The sequence below is a fragment of the Petaurus breviceps genome, unplaced genomic scaffold (genome assembly GCF_028583685.1).
Source record: "Petaurus breviceps papuanus isolate PSGF00001 unplaced genomic scaffold, PetGlider_PUasm1.0 229, whole genome shotgun sequence".
Taxonomy (NCBI): domain Eukaryota; kingdom Metazoa; phylum Chordata; class Mammalia; order Diprotodontia; family Petauridae; genus Petaurus; species Petaurus breviceps.
This window is the reverse complement of record NW_027185903.1, coordinates 17,983,164-18,004,538: the sequence shown is the minus strand read 5'-3', so window position 1 is coordinate 18,004,538 and position 21,375 is coordinate 17,983,164. Positions and strand designations below refer to the sequence as shown.

The 21,375-nt window shown below is 36.0% G+C and overlaps 1 protein-coding gene and 1 non-coding gene across 3 annotated transcripts in view; one reads left to right on the top strand and one right to left on the bottom strand.

Moving 5' to 3' along the window:
• AP3B1 (adaptor related protein complex 3 subunit beta 1) overlaps positions 1–21,375 on the top strand; it is a 357,386-nt gene that overhangs the window by 57,081 nt on the left and 278,930 nt on the right. For both annotated transcript variants that reach the window (XM_069096283.1, XM_069096282.1), the window contains exons 2-3: positions 3,371–3,446; positions 19,970–20,044. In XM_069096283.1, the coding sequence (XP_068952384.1) occupies positions 3,371–3,446; positions 19,970–20,044 (151 nt within the window). The remainder of the gene's footprint in view (positions 1–3,370; positions 3,447–19,969; positions 20,045–21,375) is intronic.
• Positions 3,888–3,960, bottom strand: TRNAK-UUU (transfer RNA lysine (anticodon UUU)). The gene has a single exon. It is a non-coding gene; the product is annotated as a tRNA-Lys (tRNA).

Here is a 21,375-nt window from a genome sequence, read left to right as displayed (position 1 = left end):
CACACACACACACACACACACACACACACACACACACACACACACACCCCCTAGCCATGTAACCTTGGGCAAGTTACTTAACCCCAATTATCGTCCAAAAGGCAAAAAAAAAAAATTTAGAATAGTGAGGGCAGTAAGAAATGAGGTTCAGAATTTAGAATTGCTTCAGTGGGGGAAAAGAGGGAATGGATGCTATAGATATTGTAGTTAGAATGAATAGTACTTGGCAACTAGTTGAATGTGAGGAGTAAGTTAGATAAAATGTTCAATAATGATTATGATGTTAGGATTCTGAGGACAGTAATCAAAGAGAGGCATTTTTTTGGGGGGAAGATAAGTTTAATTTGCATGTGTTGAGTTTTTGAGATGTTTTTAGGACATGGTGGAAATATATAGCAGGTATTTGGAAATATGGTGCTAGAATTTAGGGTAACGACATATAGTTATAGATTTGAGAATCATTTATATAGACTTCAAAATTGAGACCAATGAATATGGAGAAGTACAAGGACAGAATCTTGATGGAGAATATTGAGGCAAAATTGGAGCTGAATATTTCTTTTTCTGATTGTTTTGTGTGTGTGTGTGTGTGTGTGTGTGTATAGTGTCTTTTTTTTAAACATCACAATTTCCTCCAGTATTCTTCCTTTTCTCCTTCCAGAGAGCCATCCCATATAAAAATATTTCTATGAAGTAATTTTTGTCTTCTGTTTCTTACATTATCACCCCTCCCCCTCCCAGAGAACCATCCATATAACACATAGTATTTTTTAGAGAGGAAAAAATCAGCACAACTGATATTGAAAAAGTTTAAGAACATGTGCAATATTTAACACCTATAATTCTTTCACCTTTACAAATGGGTAGTTTGGGGGGTCCCTCTCATATTTCTTTGTTCAAATCCTGCGTTAAGTTTTATATTTTGTGACATTTGCTTTCTTTTTTTGGTGTGTAGTTTTTTCCATTGAGTTACTGTGTATATTGTTTCCTTGGCTCTGCTTACTTCACTCTGCATCAGTTCATACAGATCTTTCTAGGCCTCTGTATACATAATACATATTTTCTTACAGCATGGTAGTATTCCTTTACATTCGCGTACTACTCTATTTAGCTATTCCCCGTCTGATGGACATCTATTCTATTTCTAATTCTTTGCTTTCACAAAAAGTGCTGCTATCAATATTTTGGTATATATGGGTACTTTTCTTTTTGTCAATGATTTTCTTGGTGTATAAACCCAGTAATGGACTCCTCAATTGAAAAGGTATGGACATTTTAGTCACTTTATTTGCATAATTCAAAATTGCTTTCCAAAATAGTTGTATCATTTCACAGCTCCACCAACAGTGAATTAGTGTGACTGTCTTTTTACGACAGTTCCGACACTGAGTACTGCCATTTTGCCAATTTGTAGGGTGTCAGTTGAAACCTCAGGATCGTTTGGATTTGCATTTCTCTAATACTAGTGTTTTGGAGTGTTCTTTCCTGTGGTTGTGAATACTTGGCAATTCATCTTTAGAAAACCGTTCCTATCTTTTGCCTACTTAATCTATTTTGGAATGGCTATTTGTCTTATATATACTTACTTGTTTATATTTCATCTTGGATACCAAACCCTTAACAAAGACATTTGATACAAAGATTTTTTCCCCATTCAGCCACTTTCCTTCTTATCCTAGGTATGTTAATTTTGTCTGTGTAGAAACTTTTCATTTCAGGTCATCAAAGTTAGCTGTTTTGTCTTTTTTAATGATCCTCTCTCTGCATCTGTCCTTATTGCCCTGGCCACTTAGAATCCTCCACTTCCTTTGAGGAGCAGTTCAAGTGTTATTTTCTGCTTGGAAGCTTTCTTTTTCTGTTCATAGCTACCCATGCTTGTGTCCTCTTTCCCTGTCTTACATCCTCTATATTTAGGTATGTACATGTTCTCTCTCTGATAGAATGTAAGGTCCTTGAGAACAAGAATAGTTTCATTTTTTTTCTTTGTATACCTAGAACCAGACACATAGTGACTATTTAATAAATGCTTGCTTGTTGCCTGATTGGCTAAATATGAACGTGTTTAAATTAGAAGACAAGAAGAAAAATTGAGGCAACCTATTGTGTTAAAAACAACATGGATCTTGGAGTCAGGAGAGAGTAAGATTTGGGTCATTCTTTCAAGACTTAACCTATAGGTTGATGGATAATCCACTTAACCATAACAACAACAATAAAAATAACTCACATTTGTGTCATACTTTAAGTTTTGCAAAATACAGAACAGCTCTATGAAGTAGGTCATAAAAGTATAATTATTTTTATACTATATACATCTAAGCAAACTGAAGCTAAGAAGAGTTGAGTTGTACACAGCCATGCTTCTTTATGCTTAAGTTTCCTATTCTGTAAAATAAAGATAACAATGCCTCCTTCAGAGTTGGGGTGAAGAAAATGGTCCAGGTGTTATTTGAGGTGTCAACTATTAATATTAGTATGTTACAATGGGTTGTATTGCTTCATGAAACAGTGCAAGTGGTAAAGGGCAAAACCAAAGTTTACAGAGAGCTTGAGAGAGCCTACTTAAGCCATATCATCCCATGAGCATTTAAAGATGGAAGGATACAAAACAGATACAAAGTGGAATACATTTGTCAAGACTTTTAAATGAACTATTTTCTCCATCATTGATAGTGGGAGCTATCACATTTGATTCTATTTTAGGACAATCTCTTGTGTGCTTCAGGAGGAAATATAGAGATGGTGGTAAGGAAACTAAAGATGGGAAAGCAGCAGGATCCAAACAAATACAGACAGAAGAGGCCTTTGATATAGACTATACAATTTTGAAGGCATTGAGGACTGATTCTTAAGATTCCTTAAAGAAGGGAAGGTATCAAATATTTGGGAAAAGGATTCCTTATTACCCTGAAGAGGAAAAAAGTCTTAATATCAATACTTATGCCTATCTTTGCATCTTTACAAACTAATATAAAGATAATCTTCACACATTAGGGCAGCCTTGATAAAGGTATGAGTGTTGAATGGGCAGGCTTGCTAATGAGATCAAGCAGAACATATCTTTATAGGTACACAGTTGATTGCAAGGTATACAGATGTGAGATCTTTTTACACCTGGATTCTTACATTCTGGATTTTATTTATTGTGTTTATTGTTTACAGAGTGTAATGTTTACTGAATGCAAAAAAGCATTTGATTTTTTTAGAGCAAAAATGCTTGAGGAGTTCTCTCTTTTAACAAGGCATTTACCAGACTTAGTATATTAAAAATGAAAAAATGTTGAATTTCTAATTCATATGAAAATAATGTAGGACAATTGTTTAATTAAAAAAATCTAATATTATATGATTTTCTTTCTATTTTTTTTAGAAATGAAGACCTAAAGCAAATGTTGGAAAGCAACAAAGACTCTGCGAAACTCGATGCTATGAAACGAATAGTTGGGGTAGGTACAATCATGGATTACAGTTTTAGTGAATATATGGATAGTAATTTCATTAAACATATTGTCTTTTGAATCTTCAAGTGTTTAAGTGTTGTTTTCCTTATCTAGGCTCTTTAAGGTGTAGCATTAATTTTTTTTATTTTTATTTTTTTAAAGCAATCGGGGTTAAGTAACTTGCCCAGGGTTAGTTACATGGCCAGTTATCTCTGGGTGTGGTGCTAAGCATCTGAGCCCAGATTTGATCCAGGTCATCCCGACACTGGAGCCGGTGCTCCTACTCGCTGAGCCACCTGGCCGCCCCTAAGCAATTGAGGTTAAGTAACTTGCTCAAGGTTACACAGCCAGGTGTTTCTGGGTGGGTGCTAAGTGTTGGAGCCCAGATTTGATCCCCAGGTCATCCGGACACTGGAGCCAGTGCTCTTACTCACTGTGCTACCTGGCCACCCCAACAGGGACTTGAACCCTGGACCCTCAGATTAAAAGTCTGATGCTCTACTGACTGAGCTATCTGGGCTCTCAAGGTGTAGCATTATAGTTATAATAGACAAAGGATCAGTCTTAGAGTTGGGAAGGTCTCTATTCAAGTCCTGCCTCTGACACGTACTAACTCTGTGACCTTAATTAGGCAAGTAAACTCAGCCTCTTAATAGTCCAGGCAGGTAGCTCTTTATTATTCTGTATCTTTGGAGGGTTGCTGATCTGCACAGGAAGTTTCCTGTGCAAATAAAAAATCATGTCTGATCCTTCCCCAAAAAGAAAGATTTCAAACTCTTTCTTATTTTCTTACTGTTTGTTGTTAAATTTTTTAAAATGTGTCCTTTTGCTATTTGGAGGTGTTCTTTTAGGATATTTTATTCTGGTGGTTTCAAACTCAAATAGAAACTGATCTCTGCTACCACACATTGCCTTAGAAAACCACAAATTAACGTTATGTATGTGGTATTGTATCTTTATTTTATTAAACATGTCCTAATTACATTTTAATCTGGTTCTGCCTACAATGTCTCATATTTAATACCTCTATTTTAACGTTTCTTTTTCCATTCACGTGCCTTCTGGTACTTTAACTGGGTCAGTCACTCTAGAATTTAAAAAAAATTTATCATTATCCTTTACTTTTATTATTTTGTATTTTGCTTGATTTTGATTTTCTTCTGCTTCTATCTCCTCCTCTTTCCTCCTTTCTTTCTCATTCTTTCCCTCCCCTGTTCCTCCACTAAGTTTGATGTGGAAACAAAATAAGACAATTGTAAGACATTGAGCAGTCTCCAAGACATTTATTTTGCCACAGTCTAGAAAGACTATTCAACTTGTATCCTGCAGTACTTTACTTGTGATAAGCATGGCCTCTTTCTCCTCCAGATGGAAGCAGATCTGGTCATCGGGGCACAGTGTGGTGGCCTTGGGATACCACCAAATCTGAGTGGTCTCAGTTCCATGTGAATAGACCTTTTGATGCCTTTAACTGATCAGGAAATCATATCAGTTTGACCAGAGTCCATCAGAAAAGCTGCTTCATCTTGAGTCTTAGTATTTGGGCCAATAAAATACCAGGACATCTTTATTACGTCTCAGAAACAAACAAAACTGGCCTTACTCAGAGATGGGGGAGTGGGGTAGAAAAGGAACCCTGGTAGATATCATCGATGTGTGAAGAACATTTCTCTTTCTTACTGTGCTGTTGAGACTGAAAAACCTTTACATATGATCTGATGTTATACATGATAATTTTTTTTACTGAAGTCTTACTTCAGAATAACTTTTGCTTAAATTGAAAGAGTTTTCTGAGTTAAGCTCAATATGTTGAATTTTATTGCACAAAAGCTCAAAGGAAAAATGTACTGTGTAGAATCAGGAGCTAAGAAACTTTCCTAAGCACTGTCATGCTCATTGACATCTCAGGTCTCTTCCAGCTCTAAATCTGTGAAGTAGGCCTAAAGTTTCACTTCTACAAAAATGGAAATAATATTTCTTTGAAGTAGGGATATGCAGGTATAAGACAGACAATTAGGAAAAAAACATTTTGAATCTATAGGAAGAATTATGTCATTTCACTTTATGGTGGGTTTTTTTTGGTCATGATTTTGACAAAAGTGTCTTATTTCACTCTATTACAAAGGAAAACATTTTAGCTTACTTTTACAGACAGAAATTCCGACTAAAAATATTAAACTTAATGTTGTTATGCAAGTTGTGGGCTAGATAAGGAATCTGTACAAGACAGTGTCCTTACCTTAATTCATATCAATTTGAAAAGTAGATGGAATTAGAGTGTGCTTTTTTTTAGAGTTTGTATATTGATTAGTAATATCCCTGGTTGATACGTTATACTGAATAGAATTAGGTTATTGCAAGTTGTCTAAGTCCCTCTAAGAATTTTAAATTAAATCTTAGGAGAATATTAGGTTTTAAAATATGATTTGGAAAAATATTATGTTAATTCAACTCTAAAAATGCTGGTAATCATGTTTTTTTTCTTTTTAACTCCAATTTAACTCCAAACTGGTTCCCCTGCCTCCCATCACTAGTTATTTTTTTGTACAGCTTTTTAAATTTTCCTAATTTCCATGCCTGGGTATATTACATCCCTACTTAAACTCATTTGGTGGCTCCATGTTGTTTATAAGATAAAATAGGTATTCCTTGTCTCAGCATTTAAGACCCAGTTTACTTTTTCATCTTTATTTCCCACTTTATTCTGTGTACTCTAAAGTTCCAGTCATATTACTTTACTAGCCATTTATTAATCTCACTCATTCCTCCTTTTCCCATCTCTATAGATGTACAGTTAAATAAAATCAATGTTATTTTTTACTGGTCATTATAAATGCTAATGACTCTAGGAATGTGTATCTAATAAGTATCTCAACTATTATATGTACCTAATATATTGTATCTTTAGAGAGTTTCTACAGAGATTAATTTTAAAGCTGATACTTCAACACTGAGTAGGACAATATATATATATATATATTCAGATATTAAAAAATAATAGATATTTCTTTTAGATGTTCAATTTTTTGTCTGTCATATTGTGAGTTTTTATAATCATCCATTTCTCTGCCCTCTCTCTACTTCTCACCCTCTAAATCTGCATTAATGCATTCTAACCAGATAATTGTGTGTGTGTGTGTGTGTGTGTTGTGTTGTGTGTGTGTGTGTGTAATATAAGTTCACTCAGAGTAAAGAGTATTCCTTCTTGATAGGTAATGTAAGGAGTCAGAATGACTACTTTTTATTAATGTTAAATTGGAGCTCTCTTTCTAATCTGGTAAACCTTTGTAGAAATGACCCAAATCTATCTCCTTCTTCTTGAAATCTCAATAAGAATCCTGAATAGACTCATTGCACTTTTTTCCCATTACTTCCAGTGGCCAGTTTTCAGTCTGAAACCCGAAGAGCACCAGGGGGTTAATGGTGGGGCTTGTTGCTCAAGTGCTTCAGTCAGTAAAATAAACTATTTACATCATATTTCTCATGGTAACCATTGTATTCCAGTCAGGGCAGAAAAGTACCTATTCTCATCATGATTATATAACAGACGTCATTGCTCAGATGGCTTGTGAAATCTCTGATGTATGCCAGAAGTAGGCCTCTTTGTTCTCACTGGATCACTAATATTAACAGAAGCAAGTAGAAATTGTGCTTCCATATAAGTCATAATAAGCAGTTTTAAAAAAAATCTTGTTTTTTTGCTTTATCTAAAGCTTGATGACAACTTGATTCAACATTCTTTTGTGTTAGCCTTTTGATGTATATAAGGACCTTGTTATTTCTGAATTTCATTTTTAAAAATCTGTTTTATCAACACATTATTTGATTTAGGATATCTTCCTGGGGGAACCTGAGGCATATCTTTAATATTCATTTTCTATTTCCTTTATTCCTTTGAATTTGGTGCACATTCTGATCCTACTTTAATTTGGGGATAAAGAGATCCTGTGATTGGTGGTTATTCAGTAGGGTTAAGGCCTCTGCTTATTATTTGCTAAGGTATGTGCTATTATTCAAGCTTGGTGATAATGTCACATGATTTTGCGATGCTATTTGTCCATCATCTTGTTTTATCACATGACAGTTCAAAGATATATTTGGATTCTAGAAGTATACACTGACACCTTGATGTTTCCTTCATACCACCGATTCGTTGTTTTCAAAACAATTTACCATTCACAACAGCAGTGAAAACAGTCAAACAAATCCTCAGCCAACTAATAAACCAGCAACCAATAAAACACCCCAAAGAAACCCATGGTCACCAGCCAACCAACCAATCAACAACAACCCTCAAGCAAATCAGCAATCAACAAACAACCTACCTGTTCTCATAAGTTGCCTATTTCTGTTGCTAGTACTACCATCTTCCCAGTTGTCTTTAAAACATTTAGTCATTTCCATAGTCCTGTTAACTCTTTTTCCACAAAATCTCTCCTTGGTGTCTCTTTTTCTTCACTAATGTTGCATTCTATTTTATGCCTGAATTAACTCTCATCTGAACTTTTGTAATAGCTTCCAAACTAGTACCCCCCGCTTCCTATCTCTTTACCTCTCTAATTATTTTTTCACATAGCTACTTAAATTTTTCTAATTTTAATGTCTGGGTACGTCACTTCCCTACTTAAAGTTATTTCATATGTTATCTGTAAGATAAAATAGAAATTGGGGGATGCCAAGGTGATGGAGAAAAGGCAGGTGCTTGCCTAAGCTCTTCTAAATTCTCCTACAACAACTTTAAATAACTCCTCAAAATGAAATCTGGAGCAACAGAATCCACATAAGAACAGGGTGAAACAATTTTCCAGCCCAAGACAAGTTAGAAGGTCAGCATGAAAGGTCTGTCACATGGGGGGTGAGAGTGGGGCATAGGCAGGGCAGGCCTCGCCCCATTATCAATCAGCAGACCTCAGGGGCAGTGAAAGCAGCAGCAGTGGCTTCCAGAGCTCTCAACCCACAGATGGCGAAGGGACTGGACAGCTGGTCAGAAGGGGATTACAGGAATCCCCTCTGCTGGCAGTGGGTGCAGTGTTCTGTTGCAATGCCCACACATGGAATGTTGCAGTGCCATGGTGAGGAGGAGCACTAGCATGCCAGAGCTTGCAGCTGCAAAGGGGTTGCAACACTGGTCACAGTTCCAGGTGGAAAAAGAGTGCTTGTGGTCACTCACAGACCCGAGCAAGGGCTGAGAGAGTAGTGAACCCAACTCACCTTGGATAATTCCGTTTTAACAGTGGCAAGTCTCTTAACAAGCCCCAAGTCCTGGGCTTAGTTGCCTTGAGAGGCTACCTTGGCCCCAGCCGCTGGAACTTTTACCCCCAGACAGTGAGTGGAGTTGGGCGTCTGAGCCCAGGAAGATTGAGGAAACCTCTCCTGACAAGGAATGCCAGACCCAGCTGTGCTGCAAAGAGCTGCAGGGGCAAGAAAGAACCAGTGGATGCTGGTAATTGCAGAAGCAGTGGGGCAGAAAGCCCCTGTCTGTGGGCACTTACAGGAGATTGGAGGTTTGACTTGTTTCAGGCTAGAGGAGAGAACTGAAGATCTGGAACAAGAGGCACCATTTCCCATACTTCAGGGCTAGAGGTGATTACAAATAATTAAGCTATTACCACAAAAAATGCACAGACAAAGGGGAAAGAATCCAACTATAGAAAACTATTAAGGGAATAGGTATGAATGGGGTTCATCTTCAGAGGAGGATATTGAAGTAAAGAAACCCCCAAAGAGTAATGTCAAATGTGTCACCTGTGCAAAAAGAATTTATAGAAGATCTTAAAAAAGACTTTAAAAATGAAATGACAGAAATGGAGGAAAAACGAAAAAAAAAAAATCCAAGAACAAGATGGGTATGAAAGGAAAGTTAGCCAATTAGAAAAAGATATCCAGAATCTTTTTTTTTTTCATTTTTCAAATGCTTTATTAACTTCTGATTTACATCATTTATTTCTGCCAGATTTTGTTACAAATTTTCTCCCCGTTTTTCCCCTACACACCACCCCAAAATAGCAGTCCCACAGGATATCCCCTCCTCCAATCTGCTCTCTACCATATTTTCTCCTGTACCCCTTTTGACTTTTCTACTAGGGCACGGTCATGGATCTCTATGCCCCAGTGCCTGTATATTTTATTTTCCAATTACATGCAAAATAGTATTGATAATAATAATAATTATATATAAATATTTTATTTTATAACTCTGAATTCCAGATTCATTCCCTTCCTCCCTTGTCACCCACCCTTACTGGGAAAGATGAGCAGTTCAGTATAGGTTGTACATATGTAGCTACTGCAAAACAATAACATAGTAGATACATTGTAAAAGACTGACTATATTTCCCTCCCTCCTATCCCACCTCCAACTTGTTCTGTTCTCTACTTTGATCCCGTCCCTTTTCAAAAGTGGGTGCTTCCAACTTCCCTCCCCCCCAGCCTGCGCTCCCTTCCATCATCCCCCCTCTGATGCCCTTCCCCCCTACTCTCCTGTAGGGTGAGATACCCTATTTAGTGTGTATTTCATTCCCTCCCCGAGCCAAATTCAATGAGAATAAGGTTGACCCATTCCCTTTTGCCTTATTATTCTTCCCCTCCATTGTAACCATTTTCCCTATCTTTATGAGATTCATTCAGTTTCTCCCCATCTCCTCTCATTATATTCCTCTCTCACCTCTTAATTTCACCTTTTAAGTATCATCCCTTCTTGTTAAATTGGTCCTGTGCCCTCTCTCTACCTATACCTGTAAACATATATACACACATTCACATATGTATTCATATGCCCATATACCCTCATATCTATATAGACATATATATATATATATATATATATTTCTATTCCCTTCAACAATTTTCATACTGACAAAAGTTTTATCAGTTACAATTATTGTTTTTCTATGTAGGAATATTAATAGTTCAACTTTGATAAGTTCCTTATCATTTCTTTTCCCTGTTTACCTTCTCATGCCTTCTCTTGCTTCTTGTATCTGAAATGTCATATTTTCTATTCCACTCTGGTTTTTTCATCAAGAATGCTTGAAAGTCCTCTATTCCACTGAATGACTATATTTTCCCCTGAAACATGATACTCAATTTTGCTGGGTAAGTGATTCTTGGTTTTAATCCCAGGTCCTTTGACCTCCGGAATATCATATTCCAAGCCCTTTGATCCCTCAATGTAGAAGCTGCCAGATCCTGGGTTATCCTGATTGTGTTTCCACAATATTCAAATTGTTTCTTCCTGGCTGCTTGTAATATTCTCTCCTTAATCTGGGAATTCCGGAACCTGGCTGTAACATTCCTAGGAGTTTTCTTTTTGGGATCTTTTTCAGGAGGTGATTGGTGGATTCTTTCAACCTCTATTTTGCCCTCTGGTTCTAAAACATCAGGGCAGTTTTCTTTGAGAACTTCCTGGAGGATGATTTCTAGATTCTTACTTTGATCATGGCTTTCAGGTAGTACAATGATTTTTAAATTATCTCTCCTGGATCTATTTTCCAGGTCAGTGGTTTTTCCAGTGAGATATTTCACATTGCCTTCTATTCTTTCATTTGTTTGGATCTGTTTAACAGCATCTTGATTTCTCATAAAGTCATTAGCTTCCATTTGCTCCAATCTAATTCTGAAGGCATGATTCTCCTCACTGAGCTTTTGAGATTCTTTTCCCATCTGGCAAATTTGGCTTTTTAAGGCATTCTTCTCCTCATTCATTGCCTTTTTGAGCCTCTTTTGCCATTTGAGTCAGTCTGTTTTTTAAAGTGTTATTTTCCTCAGTTGGGCTGTTGACTCCATTTCATAATTTTCTTGCATTGTTCTCATTTCTCTTCCCAATTTTTCCTTCATTTTTCTTATCTGCTTCTTAAGGTCCTCTATGGCCTGTAACCAGCTCGTATTTTCCTTTGAAGCTTTTTGTGCAGGAGTTCTGACTTCACTGTTTTCCTCCTGTTCCATGCTTTGCTCCTTTTTGTCCCCAAAATAGGAGTGTAATGTTGGAATCTTCTGTCTGCTTTGTTTCCTTTGCCTGGTCATGTTGCCCCTCAGTTACTTGACCCCTGGGCTTTTTGCCACAGTAGGACTCTTCCACCAGATGGGAGCTTTCATCCCAAATGCTGGGGTTTTCTCAACTGCCGGACTTATTAGATGGGTGCCCTCTCTGAGGCCTCCACATGTTCTGGCAAGCTGGACACACACCCAGGACCTCCACCCTAGACTGCAATCCAGATCCAAGCAGGTTAAAGCAAGAGCGATTACCCCTCAGACTGGTCTCTTGGTCCCCCTACACTCTGCAGTCCAGGAGCTGAAGCTGCCACGTGGCGTTGGCTGGCTGTGCCAGCGTCTCAGCGGCCAACGCACTCCCACTTACTGGGTCCCAAAGTCCAGACTGCACTGACCTCTCACTTTTTCCTTAGCATCTATGTGTTGATAATTCTGGAAACAACCACAGCTGCTGGTGGTCTGGGGTCCCTTCAGCCAGCAGCTGGTCAGGCCCACCCTGGGCCTAAAACCTCTGGCTCACTAGGGCCTGGGTCCAGCTCCCAGAGTGCTGCGTTGGCAGATTACTGCCGGCCTTCTAGGCTGTCCTGAGCGGGAGGTTAGCTTCTCTGTGTTATTTTGTGGGTTCTGCAGCTCCAAAGTTTGTTCAGAGTCCCCTTTTTACATTGATTGGGAAAGGTGGAAGCTGGAACTGCTGGGAGGTATTGCTTCTACTCCACCATCTTGACTCCGCCTCTTGAGATCCAGAATCTTAAGGAAAGAAATAACATCTTGAAAATTAGAATTGGGCAAGTGAATGGATGCCAGTGAAATTATAAGAGATCAAAAAATGATTAAACGAAATATGAATTGTTAAAAAATAGAAGAGAAATGAAACATAAGAAAAACAACAAATTTGGAGAACAGATCAATAAGAGAATCCATAAAAATAATCAGACTAACTGAAAGTTATGAAAAAAAAGAATCTTGATGCAATAATGTAAGAAATAATCAAAGAAAATTGTCCTGAAGCATTAGCGCAAGGGGAGGAAATAGAAATAGAAAAATTCCATCAGCACCACTTAAAAGAGATCATATGAGGAAAACTCATAGCAATTTTATAGTTGAATTTTGAAACCCCCAACTCAAGGAAAAAATACTAAAAGCGTCAAGAATAAAACAATTTAAGTGTGAAGGTGCCACAATTAGAATTACACAGGATCGAGCAGCAGGGACATTAAACCACAGGTCTTGGAACACAACATATCGAAGAGTAAAAGAACTGGGGATCTGGCCAAAAATCATGCCCAACAAAGTTAAGTGTTATCCTGAAGGAAAAAAAATGTATATATTATAAACTCTCAGATGTTCAAGACTTTGTTAAAAAGAATCCTGAACTTAATAGAAGATTCGACATACAAGAACCAAGAGAAATATAATGTACTGATTATAAGGGATCCGTAAGGACAGACTGTTTACTTTGTAAATATGTAAAATGCATGTTTAAGATTGTTATCAATAATTGGGTAGTTCATAAGGAAGATTGAGGTAAACCTGAGTATGATATGAATTTACAAAGTAAAACCATTTAGGACCAGTTTAAAAGAATAATTATTTTATACAAAGGAAGTGCAAGACGAAGAATTGATACAGAGGAATTAGATGAGGGAGGAGGACTGGTAGTTCTGGTAAACTGCTTTCATCTGGAATAGGTTTAAGAGGGAATAATACATATATGTTTAGAGGAATATAAAAGTTTTCTAAATTCAAAAGAAATAAAATGGTAGAAGCATAGGGAGGGGGGAGAGGACAAGGGAGGGATCTTTAGAGGGGAGGGTGAGGGAATAGTTAAAATAGGGGTGTTTAGATTTATGGGAATGGAAGGATAGATCCTTGGCAGGGGGGAAGGCAAGTCATAGGAGGGCAAGGTTGTGGGTACAAGTAAAGTAGAGGAGGCAGGAGGGATAGAAAAGGAGATATGCACATACATAAAAACAAAGATCAGGAGTAGAATAGGTTTGGGAAAGTATATGTCTGTATATATGTATATGTGTATGTTTACAGCTATAGAGAAACATGTCTAAACTTTATTTTAGCCTTTGGGGTGGGGTGGGGAGGGTATGTATATATTTATAGCCATAGAGAAACATCTAAACGTTATTGTGGCCTGGGGAAGGGGCGGTTTTGGGGAGGGGAAAAAAAGAACAAAGTAAAAAAGTACATGGAAGAGGAAAAAAGAAAATTCATAAGGAAACAAAGAAAAGATTCACAATTCTCAACACAACAAGTATTATTTATCATATAGGCTTTCGTGAAATGAAAATTTATTTTTGCATATTTTGAATCCTCTCTTATGTTCTGCTGTGCACACAACATACTTTTTTTTCCCTTTCTAACTTTGTATTTAAGTTCCGATATTTAAGTTTATGATGTGTTTGTGTTTCTTTTCGCTATTCTGTATTTGTGTTCTGATGTTTGAGTCTAAAATAAAGTTTTGGAAAAAAAATTGGTATTCTAGAAAAAGGAGGTGAAATAAAACTGGAAACAATGCCTTGATCACCTCCTGAAAGCAATCCCAAAATGAAAACTCTTAGGAAACATTATAGCCAAATTCCGCGGTAAAAGAGAAAGTATTGCAAGGAATCAGAAAGAAACCATTAAAAAACCATTGAACCACATTCAGGATTACACAAGATTTAGCAATGTCTGTGTTAAAGATTGGAGACCTTAGAATATGATATTCCAGAAGGCAAAGGAGCTAGGAAAACAACCAAGAATCACCTACCCAGCAAAACAGAATAATCTTTCAGGGGGAAAAAATAGATATTCAATGAAATAGAGGACTTTTAAGCATTCCTGATGAAAAGACCAGAACTGGATAGAAAATTTGTCTTTTAAACATGAAACTCAAGAGAAGCATAGAAAGATAAACAGAAAGAGAAACCATAAGGGATTCAATAAGGTTAAACTTTTTACCTTATTGCATGGAAAAATGGTACTTGTAACTCCTAAGAATTTTATCATTACGGAAGCAGTTAGAAAGAGTATACATAGAAGGCATTGCTATGAGTTTAACATGATGGGATAGCTAAATAATAAAATTAAGGAGTGAGAAAGAGGAATGGAATGGGAGAAGAGGAATGGGGGAGGTAGGATGGGGTAGTTTGTCTCACATAAAAGAGGTGCAAAAGAACTTATAGGGAGGGAAGATGGAGGAGGTAGGAAGAAATACTTGAACCTTATTCTCATTGGAATTGTCTCAGCGAGGGAATAGGATACATACTCATTTGGGTACAGAAATCTGCCTTATTCTACAGGAAAGTAGGAGGGGAAAGGAATAAAGGGAGGGGTTGATAGGAGGGAGGGTAGATTGTGGGAGGTAGTAGTCAAAAGCAAAACACTTTTGAGGATGGACAAGGTGAAAGGAGAGAGTAAGATAAACAGAGGTAAAATAGGATGGATGGAAATACATAGTAATCATTACTGTGAAAAATTTTTATAGCAAGTTTCTCTAATAGAGACCTCACTTCTCAAATATATAGAGAACTGAGCCAAATTTACAGAAGAGCTATTTTCCAATTGATACATGGTCAAAGGATATGAACAGGCAATTTTCAGATGAAGTAATTAAAGTGGTCTATATTCATGTGAAAAAATGCTCTAAATCACTATTTATTAGAGAAATATAAATTAAAATAACGCTTTGGTACCTATCAAATTGGGTAAAGGACAGAAAAAGAAAATGACAAATGTTGGGGGGAATGTAGAAAAATTGAGACACTAATGCTTTGTTGGTGGCATTATCATTTGATTCAGCCATTCTTTTGAGCACTTTGGAACTATGACCAAAAAGCTATATAAACCCAGCAGTACTACTATTAGGTGTGTATCCCAAAGAGTTAAAAAACAAAAAGGAAGAGGATCTATATGAACACAAATATTTATAGCAGCTCTTTTGGAAATTGAAGGGATGCCCATCCATTGGAGAATGACTAAACAAGTGGCATATGATTGTGTTGCTATTGCCTGTTGTGCTAAAAGAAATGATGAGCAGAATGCTCTCAGAAAAACCTGGAAAGACTTGACATGAACTGATGCAAAGTGAAGTGAGCAGAACCAGGAGAACATTATAGACAGTAACAGAAATATTGTATGATTAACTGTGAATCACTTAGCTATTCGCAGCAATATAGTGATCTAGGACAATTCCAAAGTACTCATAATGAAAAATGCTGTCCCTCTCCAGAGAGAGAATTGATGGAATCTGAATGCAGATCGAAGTATACTTATTTATACTTTAATTTTCAGTTTAATTTTATTTTTTGTCTCTGTTTTCTTTCACAACATGACTAATATGTAAATATATTTTGCATGACTGCATGTGTATAATCTATATCAAATGTTTATTTTCTCAATGAGGGGGAAAAGAAGTGAGGGAGAGAATTTGAAATTCAAAATTTTAAAGAAAGGAAAGTTAAAAATTGTTTTACATATAAGTGGGGAAATAAACTATTAAGTAAATATATATTTAAAAATTTTTAAAAATATTGAAAAACAAAACAAAAAAAGATAAAATAGAAGTTTCTTTTCTCAGCATTTAAAGCCCATATAAGCTTTTCTTTATTTCCCAATTTATTCTGTGCTCTTTGAAGTTTCCGTCATACTAGCTTACTGGACATTGCTTGATCTCATACATTCAACCCTTACCCATCACTACACATTTATAGCAGTTTGTTCTCTTGTATCTGGAATTCACTTCCTTCCATATGTCTGACCATTGAAATCCTTCCTTTCTTCAAGGTTTAGTTTTGATGGTCTGCTTTTTTCATGGTACCCACCTGAAGGTGCTGACTTACTGACTTTCTGCTTATCTCTCTTAGTCCAGATCTTTCCTTTGCACCCACCATGGTTGTTTTCATATTATGTTTATCTCTTACTATGTTTTTCATATTTTTATATTAATCACTTAGTACAGTGCTTTTTGCATTGTAGTTTTTTGATATAATTTGGTGAATAAAATCCTAAAATACCTTGTTATGCATTCTGAATATCACCTCTAATTGTGTGATAGTGTTGATGAAGCTTTTGAATTTATGGATATAACACATTGTGTGCTTTATTTGTGAAGATCTATAGATATATTCACCAATGTAATTTCAGAGTCTGAGTATGACCACTTTATTTTCATTTAAGAAACACACAAGACTTGGACTTTGTTAGTTCATTTTCTTCCAAATTTTCAAAATTTCACAGTAAATGAATATACTTGAAAATTTCATAGCTAATTTCCATGTCTGAATGTTTTTTATTTTATAGATAACACATTTTTTAAATAGTTAAGATACTGTACTTGTGCTCCAGAAACTGTTAGGTCAGGGATGCAACTAAAGTGTACTTAAGTGTTATTTATTAAAAAAACTAATTAAATGAATGTTTAAAAAGAATGTGAGACAAAGTAAAAAAGAAGGTAAATTAATAATGTCTTTAAGTCTACTGAGTAATTCTTTTAGTTGCTTTTCAGTGTCAGTGTAGTAACTGATTTTCATCCTTTATCAGAGTACTGTACAAATCTTTGTTTTTCCTTACTCCTTGATTACTATTTCTTTATTAAGATCTTTATAATGCTGTTCCAAGTTTACATTGAAAACACAAATGTTCCTTTTCTCTTACTTATGTTTTATTCACTTCAAAAGTTGTGGGGTAAGCAGAGACATTCTTTTCCTGCTACAGTGACTTTTTTCATATGTTTAGCACATTTCAGAATGATTGTGGTATAGCAAGCCAAGAATCTTTTAGTCCAAGCATTAGTCAAGACAGTCTTTCTGGAAGAGGTGATTTCAGAAATGGATATTGAGTGATGAATAGAGAGGAGAGAATAGGTGATTTCAGGGGACAAGGAATGGTGCAAAGATATGGGAGCAGGTAATTTCTTCATGTAATATGGGGGAGTTTAATCATCTCTATACAAATGACTCTCATTTATTTTTTCAGCTTCAGTCTTCACTCAGAATTTTGGTTCCACATTTCAATTGCCTCCCTAGACATCTCCTCAGATGACCTGCCAGTTCCTTCAGCAGCATGTCTAAAATATTTCCGTTGCCTTTTCTTCCTTTTTTTTTTCCTGAACTGTATGGTTCCTTGGCTCCTTAGAAATTACATATTTTTGTTTCTGGTACTATCATTTTACTTGAGTCATTTTTAATTTTTTTATTGCCCTCACCTGTCATGTCCTAGCATTTGTTAAGATCTGCCAATTTTTGCTACAGCCAAAACTCCCCCATTCATCTCTGCCACTCTCATTCAAGCCCTTTTCACTTCTCACTTGGACTTTGTAACATAACTTCTCAATTTCTTTCTGCCTTTAGTTTGTCTCATCTAAAATCCATTGTTCTACAGGTGCTAAAGTGATTTTCCTAATTCCCCTTTTTAGCTATATCACTTGCCTGCTCAGAAACATTCAGTGATTTGGGATAAAATATAAATTACTTGGTATAATAGGAACAGCATTTATTTTACATAATCAAGCATAGTTTCTGTTTAAGGAGGCAAGGAGACAAATCTTGGGATTTGTTTGGGCTAGAGGATTAGACACAGAAAAAGACTTTTTTAGAGAGCCTTGATGATCCTGAGGCTTTGTGGAATTCCCACTGCCTGTCAGGACATCTTTTTGCTGCTCTGGTGAATGTGGAGGTGGATAGAAACAGTATCTGTTTTTATTAATTATGCCCTTGTAAGTCCTTTATAAATATTTTATTGCTTGTATGGTGCTTTTTACTTTGTGAGTGCTATTGGTTTTTACCAATATTAGTTGAATTTTATTTGTCCAAAGCAACAGACAATGAACCTTTCTGGGGTGTGATTTTTTTTTTTCAATTTTAGAGTAGATTCAGTAGTAGATGTTAGGATAGAAATCAGATTGTGGGTACTTATAGAAGAAGTTGAACGATGAGGTAGTCAAAGCTATGAGGAGAAGGGAATTAATTGGAAGGTCCTTGCTAGTTGAGGGGTAGAAGTTGATGATTTGCTTATGATAAATTATTGTAGAGGCCTGATTAAAGCAATGATAGGGATCAGTGGGGTTGGAGAGGATATATGTGGGACTTTGACCCTCTTATTTTCTCCTTTTCTTTTGACTCAGCCATTTAGCTTTTACAGTACTCTCAGAGAGAACAGTTCAGGGTCCAGTGTAAGTGAATAGGATACATTTTCATTTATTTATTTATTTATTGCTTTCTTGGAGGGGAGAGGGCAGGGCAATTGGGGTTAAGTGACTTACCCAAGGTCACATGGCTAGTAAGTGTTAAGTGTCTGAGGCTGGATTTGAACTCAGGTCCTCCTTCTATTCCCTGCGCCACCCAGCCACCCCTGTGATACATTTTTTATGAGGTGGGATTTCTTGAAGTGACTTTTAAAAAATTAAGAAAAGTATGGGCAGCTAGGTGGTGCAGTGAGTAAAACGCTGGCCCGGAGTCAGGAGGACCTGAGTTTGGTTCCGGCCTCAGACACTTAACACCCAACCAAAAAAACTAGGCGTGTAACCTTGGGCAAGTTATTTAACCCAGTTGCCCTCCAAAATGGCAAAAAAAAAAAAAACCCGAAAGAAAAGTATCTATGAGGTGTTGGCTATGTACAGAGCTTTGTGCAAAGGTCCTAGGGATACAAATAGAAAAGTAAAAGATATTCTCAAAGAGGGTATACCATTCTAAAAGGAGAGACAACACAGAAAGGATAAACATGGTAACATACAATGTTATATCATCAAACCATGGAATGAAGAAAGAGGTACGGATGGATGTGTCTCAAGGGCTCTGTTGCTGCTGCTTTCCCAGAAAGCTCATGGTGACAGTACAGAATATGTATCTAATCTACTCTCGAGATTTCCTAATTCTGTGAAAAGGAAGGGCATTTTCCTCTAAGCCCTGTGAAAGCAGTAAATCTTTTTCTATATTTAGAGTTAGATCTTTTTTCCCTTAAATTTACAGAGCATTTGACTGGGAGGCACTACAGTCCGAAGAACTGTTGAATTATAAATAATATCAAACAGCTTACATATGTATCATATAATTATTCTAGGGCAGAAGTTCCTAACTTGAGGTCTCTGAATTAAAAAGAAAATTTTAGAACTATATTTCAAAATGATTGGCACTCTTTGTTATGCTTTGAAATTTCACTATATACTTTCCTTACAATTCAAAATAGGACACACTGTACCTAACAGAAGTTATTCTGTTATTCTTTGTATATTGAAATGTTTAAAAAAAACACAAACTTTTGCTTTCTTAAGAAAGTTCCATTTCTTTGAAGGGTAATATCATAAATGTAACAGGTGCTAAATAAAACTGAAGAGAATAGGCTTTAGAAGATATATTTAATCTTGGCAACTAGAAGCATTTTATCATTAGACCCATTTAGTAATTTAGTAATTCACAGAATTATTCAAGTCTTATATAATAGTAATATATAAAGTAAATTTTCCTTGAAATTCATTTTGTTTTGAAATTATTTCTGGGATGTATGTGTGTATGTTATACATTAAAACTCCAATATTATACTTTGTGTTTCAGATGATTGCAAAGGGGAAAAATGCATCTGAACTCTTTCCTGCTGTTGTGAAGAATGTGGCCAGTAAAAATATTGAGGTATATTATGATATATTATTTCTGTGGTTTCTTTTGTTATTAAAGAGTTTTTAGTTATTTTGAAATGTTTAAAAAATTCTTAGGTCAAATATCATAGACTTAATGGTGGTTTAATTTCTCTGAGAAAATTCACATATAAATTATAACAAAATGAAGATGTTCTAGTTTATTTGGTTTAAGGTTATTGCAGAAGGTGAAATCTGATACTTAGCAGCATTTACCTGGAAGAATGATTAAAATCATGCTGTCTTATTTTCCTGTTTCCAGATTCCTTTTCACGTCTGGCTTAGGGTGGAGGGGATAGTGTTGACCCAATGAGACAGGCCTGGTAGAAATATTTCTTGGAAAGCTAGGACAATTTTAGATTTAACCATCAGGTGGATTAGAGTCTTTGGAGGAATTTGGTATAAGGACAGAACCCTAATTCTGCCTCTGTATATGGATCATTGACGTTACTGATCATCATTCAAAAAACGAAATTTATGAGAATCCTGTATTGGGGTGAAAGGAAGTTTATGATCTAAAACCAGGCGTTCCTCCTGATTCTGGTCAGATTCTCATATTTTTAAAAAAAATTACTAACTGCTTTGATTGTTCTAATTAAGATATTTTAGTAGGTGACTTTCCAGTAACAATGAATTAAACAGTGTTTCAGTAATAAATACTTGGAATATCCAAAATAATTTATTATTGTTAAGATTTGACTTTTAATAAGTAACATTTAGTCTGTTGTTTTAGATACAGAGGTATGATTCCAAAAGAAAGATAAACCCTATTTCTGACCCATCTCCCCAGTTTAATGATGACTTCTTTCCCCCTCTCCAAATTTAAGTACAAAATCAGAAAGATCCACTCTGATTTAAAAACGAAAAAAGGAATCTGCATTTCATAGAGGGTGGAATTTCTTGTCTCTTGGAAAAATGACCAGAAGAAAACAATTCATATGACTTCATGATTATGAAATTGAGTTGCTTCCCTAAAGTACATCAGGAAGTAACTGATTTAAAATGCAATCCATGAAAAAAAATCTGTATTATACATTTTTACAGTTTATATATAAAATTTTGTTGAAGTGAGGATGATGTAATGACATGAAAATAGAAGGTTCTATAGTAAGTATAGATGTCATATTACTTGGATGCCAGAATGTAGCTAAAGAGCATAAACTCCAGCAGGTCCTACCAGTCTAGAATGACTCCTTGTATGACAGACTATGGTAACTTTCTGAGGACTGACCAGCCAGCAGACCTGATGGCTTAGCAATAAATTATTTTCCCATGGCAATGCATGACCCCTTCTTCCCCCCAAATACAAATTGACTCTCAGTTCTC